At 33.5% G+C, this 8,058-nt stretch overlaps 1 protein-coding gene across 1 annotated transcript; it reads left to right on the top strand.

Annotated features, from left to right (window-relative positions):
- Positions 1–3,570: 3,570 nt before the first annotated feature.
- LOC133199222 (zinc finger protein 862-like) lies at positions 3,571–6,266 on the top strand. The gene is made up of 6 exons (XM_061335060.1): positions 3,571–3,736; positions 3,921–4,963; positions 5,077–5,237; positions 5,493–5,619; positions 5,740–6,050; positions 6,227–6,266. The coding sequence occupies exons 1-6, from the start codon at positions 3,571–3,573 to the stop codon at positions 6,264–6,266; spliced, it is 1,848 nt and encodes a 615-aa protein (XP_061191044.1).
- The last annotated feature ends 1,792 nt before the right edge of the window (positions 6,267–8,058 follow it).

Here is an 8,058-nt window from a genome sequence, read left to right as displayed (position 1 = left end):
TTCAACACCTGCATCCAGGGTTTATATCTCTCAGTTGATTCGATACACAAGAGCATGCTCTACGTATGTACAATTTCTAAAACGAGGTAAATTATTGACAAACAAGTTGCTGAAACAAGAATATCAACAGTACGTGTCTTTTAAAGTCATCATTTCGTAAGTTCTATGGTCGATACAATGACCTTGTCAGCAAATACAATTTATCATTGAGTCAATTGCTGACTGACGTTTTTCATACTAATTGTTAGGCCATTATTTACACACTGAATTGTCGACGGATTTTTCCATTATTTCTCGATCATGACAAGGAGCACACGGCTGGTGTGACCGGTCGGCAGGGGATGCTCACTACGCCATGGCACCTGATCCCACCTCTGATATTTTGGAGTTCCGTGTTTGCTCTGCACCTATTTTGTAATGTTTAATGGACTTTTGAGCTTGAATACTGTTCGTTATCTCCAGATATTTCATCCACCTCAAGTATCCTGTTTAATTGCTTCACCACTGGTGTTAAGTTTTTATTTCGTGGATTATGGATATAGACAAAAGGGATTATTTGTTTTTCTTCCTGTTTGTCAAGTACCGTAAGTAATCGTGCTCTGTCATATGTTTTGCCTTTTTTACTATCGTCCACTAGTATTTACGTTTTACAAGAAACGTTTTTAACTCTTCTAGGCGTATATTCCGTGTATTTTCTTCATTTACTATCCTGCAAACTCTTCTCGACAGGTTGTAGGGCATCGCTCTCTTGGTATGGTTTGGTTTGGATGACATAAAGAACTAAGTACGTTACGTATCATTGGAAGGCCCACAATTTTTCGCATTTTGATATACACGTTTGCAAAAATATAACTACTATGTACATGTAGATGAAGATTGGTAGATTTGATATATGCATAACAAAATTTCGCAAGTACGTTGATTAGAGGTATTCACAGGATTTAAACATCCGTTCTTTCCGGAAATTGCTATTTTTCCCACTATTTTTACAACAAATTCCCAAAATTGAAGCAGTGCACACCCCTCGAGTAAAATAAAACATATATATTTGAAAATGATTTGATAAAAGACAAGCAAAAATAATGGTAAGAATTTGCTCGAGGAATGTGCAGTATGTTAATTTTGACATTTCATGACTATTTCCGGTGGCGGATACCAAGTTAGTCGAGAGGCGAGTTCTTATCTAGGAGCAATAAAAATGGTGTATTTCGTGTAATAATGTTAAAAATAAATTTATCATTGATTGACCATATTTATATTGCTCATACAAATATATTTGTCATGAAAATAGCATAAAAACTGGAAAAAAAATTAAACTCAAAGATGACGTCACAATAGGTCCCCTTGCAACACCTTTTTCTTGGAAAAGGGGGGGGGGGGGGTAAATTCCCAATCTTTTGGATGCTGTTGGTCAGGACTGATCAGATTAATTAATATTCTGAAGTTTTGTATTTTCAGTCATTTATACAAGTGCACGGTTGATGTTTCAATATATTTTTAGATTTTATAATACACGCACAATATAAGCGTGTTGCATCTGCATCTGTATATTGTAGACATTGCCGTTAATATTATGCAAGGCCATATAAAAACAAAGGCTCATATTTCTCCTAGTAAAAGAGCCACAGCGCATTTGATAGGCATTTTCGTCTACTCTACTAGTGATTTCTTAAATTCATTGTTTAACCAAAATTTTGTCATACAATCTTAGTTTATACATGCGTAAAACCATACCAGACAATAATGATATTTCAATATTAATAGTTTCCTCATATGATAAATATGAAAATTATCCAGTTTGTATGGAGTATATAGTAAATATTGAGGTATCCACCTAAAGATGACAATCTGTTGTCAAAGACCACCCTTAACCAGAAAAAAAACAACTTTTGAAGGATTTTATTCGGATATGACTGCACTTCTAATTTTGGTTAAAGGTGGTCTTCATATTGAAAATGATGAAAATATATATTCAATTTTTCTTCTCATATAATCGTAAGATTTAGCAAATTTATTCATTCAACGTCATTGATTTCGTTGGCGCAGTGGTATGATTGCTGGAATGTAAATATGGTCATAGCGAGTTCAAGTCCCACATTTTTCCATTTATGCTTTCTTAAATTTGTTTTTCTTTTTGTATCTTTTCTACGTTTTTCTTTATTACGTTTTATGATATACATAATTCCAGAAAGTTATAACCCAGCAGGCATTTCAACGTTGAATCAACGTTGCACTTCAACGTTGAATCAACGTTGAATTTTGGTTAAATATGAAAGTTGAGGCAACGTTGAGACATCAACGTTGTTTCAACGTCAATTTTCAACGTTGAATAGACGTTGAAAATGGGTTAAACTTTGGTTGATTTATAGTTGAATTTTGGTTGCAAATGAAAGTTGAGGCAACGTTGAAACTTCAACGTTGTTTCAACGTCAAATATCAACATTGAGAAAAGGTTGAACATTGGTTGAAATTAGGTACTTTTGGTTGAAATTTTTTGGTTGTACAAATGTTAATATTTGGTTGAAATCACGTTGAAGTCATACTGAGTTTTGCTTTATAAACAAATACATTTCACATTCTAATAAAAGTTATTCAAGTTGCGAAATATGTAAGTTGTAATTCAGTATTAAGATTCTGAGTAAATTTATTTTAAACTGTATTTTAAAAACAAAGATAAATCCAGGATCCATTCAACGAATCTCAAAAATCACTGTTTAACAAAATTTATCTTCCTAGTGAAAAGGGGGTCACAGTAATCATATCAAGGTTCATCATATCACGCATCTGTCTAAAACTAAGTTCCACAAAGTGGCGGATCCATTGATTTTAAATCACGCGCATAGTTACATGTAAGTCCCACAAAATGACTCGTCAGTCGGAAAGAAATGAACAAGAAGCTCCATCCTCTAATGCAAAACCTATTACCGAAAGAAATAATGATATGAAAGTCATTTATTTGATAACTTGTTATTTCAAATGATAAAAATAAACATGAATAATAAAAAAAAAACAGACAAAAGTACATGTTCTTATACTTGGAATTAATGAAAAGAATTATATTTGTCCTCGTGTTAAAATTCATAACTGTAACAGTATGGTTATAAATAATTATTACTGAAGAAAAATGTTAAAAACATGGAGGTGTACATACACAATCTTGCATTCCTTTGTAATTTTCACGGGCGATGGATCTCATCCAATCAGGGCATCAACTACGTCTCAAAGCCGTCAGTGGTTGATGGAATCTTACGGCCAACTGCAATTAAATTGTATACTATATTTTAATTTCATGAGCAAATGAATATCAACCAAACACATAAATACAAGGGCCCGGGAAAGGGCCGCGCCACGCGCCATATGCGCATACTGCCGAAAAATGGCGCAATGTAATAATGGTGCGCTGCGCCATGCGGCGCATCCCGCAAAATATCTGGTGAAATGCGCACACGCATTATTTTCTATTTCGTTATTTTATCGAGGTCGGCGTTATCGGTAATCTTCACCAAAGTTAGATGGAATTGTCCGAGGAGTACGGAATGATAGTATCGGAAACGCCATTTAAATTCTGACATGCCGCCGGCAAAGAAAATGAAGTTTTCACTTCCACGTGGTCAAAAGACACTAACATCAATGCAATTTCCAACAGGCTTAAGTTCAGAATCGAGTCCCGAGGAAGGAGATACAGCAAATATAAGAGGTGAGAATGCTGATGCAGAATCGAACAATGACGAGACCAGTAATACTGATAAACAAAAAAGGAAATTTCAGTCATCATGGTTGAAATTGTGGCCCTGGATGATTTACGAATCGGAAAAAAATGTTTTGCACTATCTGTAAAGGAAGGGGTAAAGACAATATATTTACGCAGGGTTGTGGCACATTTAAAACATCGTCATTAAATAGACATGAAAATTCTCAAGATCACAGGGATAGTATACAAGCACAATCACTCAGTAAAGAGATGAATGTAGCTGTGGCTAAAATGATGACAGACCATGATGTAGCTTTAATAAAGGCTATAAAGACTGTGCATTGGCTTGCCAATGAGAATTTACCACTGTCAAAATTTGAAAGTATGATGGATTTTCTTAAAGATATAGGCACACCAAGTCTCCATTTTTTACAAGTTGGAAATCGAATCGATTATCAGTCGTACTATTCAGCCAATGAATTTCTACATGCAATTAGTGATGTGATAGAAGAGAAAACAACTGAAAAGCTTCAGAAGTCACCATTTGTAACAATATTTGCTGATGAAAGTACAGACATTTGTAACAAGAAGAGAATGACAATGACAGCTAGAATAATTAACCCAGAAAATTCTAGAGCACAAACTGTGTTTTTGAGAGACATTGAGTATGAGAGTGGGACAGGGGAAGGATTGACTTCTGAGATAACTAAGGAGTTGAAATTACGAAACATCTCTTTGTCAAAGGTTCTCGGTTTTGGATCAGATGGAGCATCAGTAATGACAGGTTTAGATAAAGGTGTTATTGGAAGACTGAAAGAATTGAATCCCCACATTTTAAACATTCATTGTATGGCACACAGATTAGCATTATGCACTGCACAAGCAGCTAATGGCATCCCTGCTTTGAAAAGATACCAGGAATTTATGACAAAATTATTCTATTATTTTAAAGTGTCAGCAGATAGGGAGAAGGAAGTTCACAAAGTTCAAGCTCTTTTGGATCATCCAATGCTTAAGTATAAAGAAATTCATGCTGTGCGCTGGCTCTCATTCTACGATGGATTAGAAACCATTTACAAAACTCTGGATCCTCTTTTAACTTACTTGCACAACCGAGAAGCCAAAAAAGACCCTAAAGCCAAAGGACTTCTAAAGCAAATGGCAACAACGCAATTTATATATATCACCTATCTAATGATGGACATTCTTCCAATTGTCATGAGATTGTGTCTAACCTTTCAGAAGGATGACTTGGATGTTGCTCGGGCTAAGGTACATAATAAGATATTATGCATTTTAATTTACAATACATATTACAAAAATAAAGCACAAATCGTGATTCTGTATAATTTAATTTTATTTATATATCAAACTTTTAAAAATAGATTTCAGTTGACTCATGTCTGCATGAGCTGGAGGCTTTCAAAGAAGGAAAAACTTTCCACACTACATTTGTTGAGCAGTTTGCTTCAGATATTACAGAAGTTGATGACCATCCTGAATTCAAGGGACACAGAATTCATAAAGTTCCTGGTGCAAATTTCCAGTCACTTAAGGGCCAATTTATAAATAGCTTGGTCTCAAATATTAGGAAAAGGTCATTTATTTGGTTATTCCACTCCAGTCATAGAGACAATAACATACTGCTACTGTAATATAAAATAATTTTTTCTTCATTTTGTACATCAAGAATAGGCTAGACAGATTGAGATATATAAGTTAATTGTAAGGAAATCTGCATTAATTGATTAATGTTATTAAACAATACAAATTATTTGGAAAAAAATATCTTTGACTTTAGATTTCCACAGAAGTCCCTGATGGATGCCTTCTATGTCCTGTCCATGCGAACCATAAATTTCAGTGATACAGAGACATATGGTGTTGAAGAAGTAAATGAACTTCTTGACTACTATGGAACTTCAAAAGTAACTATTTCATTCTTCAAAATAATTTTATTTGAAGATTAAAGATTATTTCAAATCAATGAAAAAATGACAATGTTTATATTATAAATATTAATCTACTTACTTCTATTCAAATTGCAGTCTCACAAATCTGCCATATCACAGCCGGTATTATGTGCAGAGAAAGTTAGAAATCAGTGGATGTTGGCCAAGCAGATTGTTAAGTCTGCCAGATACCCAACTGACCGGATGCAAGACTTGTGGGAACTACTCACAAAACACCATAAAGAAGACTTGGATGAACTGATCAAGCTTGCACAGATTGCACTCACTTTGCCCCTTCACACTGCAAGTTGTGAACGTGTGTTTTCCCAACAAAACATTATTCTAACCAAGCAGAGAAACTCCTTGGCACCCAAAATTTCCGACCGACTGCTGAGAGTTCGATTAAGGTCAGACGACACGTTACTTAATTATATGTTTTGTATACCTTGGTATTATATCAAAAATTATTCATAATTGTCATTCTCTTGTGATTTCTTAATTGTTTTCAATATGTTTTAAAAAATAAGTACACCAGAAATTGTAACATTGGCAATTCAAAAGATTACCTATATGGATTATATAGGAAATATCACCCTCTGGTACCTTGCCCAAATGCCTGGTAAGGTACCTCAATTTTTGGTGAGGAAACTTGTTTAAGTAGCAATACTTCAATGACAAATTCTTGGGAAAAATTATATATTTTTGAGGAACGTGTCGTCTGACCTTAAACATACAAGATACTATCAATTATGATGATGTTTTGAAAAAATGGAATTCTTTGAAAAAGCGTATCATCTCTGATCAGTAGGCATGTAGGCTTATCATAATGTTATGATATGTCAATAAAGCAATCCAAAAATTTTTTTTGTTTTATTTGCATTAATTTTATTGTCTGAGGTGCATGCATAATCATAGCATTAACAGAATATGTTCATACTACGAAAATTTTAAAAATGGCCCCATTGTATTCTCTCTTGGCCCCATAAGTTTCAAAATGGCCCCATCATTTTATGAAGAGGGGGGCCATTGGCCCCATCAGTTACTTGTCCTTCCCAGGCACTGAAATACACGAACTAAGGATGTGCATTTCACGCAGATTAATTTAAACAATATTTTATTATGTATAATCATAATAAGGTTGGACAACAGGCACTGCCTATATAAGTCCTCTCCATAATACAAGGTTAATGTCATACATTTACAAGTAAATATTAGTTACATATCATTGAAAAAAGAAATATATACATGTGTATATTCAAAAGAAATTTATAAAAATAAGACAAAATAAATGGTAGAAAATTAATTATAAGTGAGCTGATGATACAATATGTTTGCAAATTAACGTATATGACTAACAAAAATAATAGAGGCCTAAATGTGAAAGTTAATAAGAACACATAAATAGATGCTGGTTCTATGGTTTGACAATTAAAAAAAAAAGAAGAGAAACAATATCATGCAAATCTCTTTGTAATAAATTCATGAACATGTTACTGCAATATTTTGGTTGTAAGTAAGGTTATTGTCTCCATTCAAAATAAGTTGTAAGGATAAAGGAATTGGTTATTGCGAAGTAATTAAAGTTTTGCATGCAGATTACAAATATTATTACAAAAGAAGAATAAAATAATGTATGGGTACTAGAAAATCTAAAATTTCTTCTAAATCCATGAAAAGGAAGTTATACTTACTGAGCAGAAGTTCATAATCTAGCCTTAATCCTTGTGCATGGCGTGTAAAATACATAATATGTGAACTGCAAGAAGACGCGCACTTCTTGTCCATCAGTTGAATTCAAAATTTGACCTAGAAATGCTGCAGACAACTTCTCTGTATCGCTGCCCAGCAAGAAAATTGCATAACAAGGTTATCATGACACTGAAACTGACCAGCTAAGCTAGAACCACTCCTTATCTGATGCCTTGAAGATAAATTTGGGGAGTGGATCTAAGTAATGTAAACTGACCGGGGTTAATTGTTAGTGTGAATACTGTTAAACCTTTTTGTAACGTGTTTATTTTAATGTTTTTCTATTTTGTGATAAGAAAGATTACAGTAATATATCTAATACAGTTTCCTTTTTTTCCCTTTCATAAAAATGCAACAAAAGCACAATCTAATGTAAAATCAGACTTCTTAGATCCGCTCTGTATACATTCTGCGCAGAGTCGGCACGGATCTAAGAAGTTTAATTCGATTACATTAATTTCGAATAAATTATTATTTTTATTAATTCTATAGTAGCATGGAATAACAGTGAAGTATTGGATAAAGATGTCATTAAGCTTATCTTAAGGACAAAAAAGTTTTTCTTTTTCATTTATGTAAAAACTGCATTCAGAATTAATTTACAAATTAACTTTTTTGAAACATGTAATTACAGTGGAGAGTTGAATTTAGATGTCAGACTTCATA

Source organism: Saccostrea echinata, unplaced genomic scaffold, assembly GCF_033153115.1.
Source record: "Saccostrea echinata isolate AGI-Se365-2 ecotype Australia unplaced genomic scaffold, CSIRO_AGI_Sech_v1 ptg000033l, whole genome shotgun sequence".
Classification (NCBI taxonomy): Eukaryota; Metazoa; Mollusca; class Bivalvia; order Ostreida; family Ostreidae; genus Saccostrea; species Saccostrea echinata.
Note: the sequence above shows the minus strand (reverse complement) of the source record. Positions and strands in the feature narration are given on the sequence as shown.

Excerpts from the sequence above, each read along its gene's own strand:
- LOC133199222 (XM_061335060.1), top strand. The coding sequence starts at position 3,571 with ATGCCGCCGGCAAAGAAAATGAAGTTTTCACTTCCACGTGGTCAAAAG. Across the intron at positions 3,737-3,920 it reads ATCGAACAATGACGAGACCA|ATCACAGGGATAGTATACAA; the intron begins GTAATACTGATA and ends AAAATTCTCAAG. Across the intron at positions 5,620-5,739 it reads ACTACTATGGAACTTCAAAA|TCTCACAAATCTGCCATATC; the intron begins GTAACTATTTCA and ends TTCAAATTGCAG.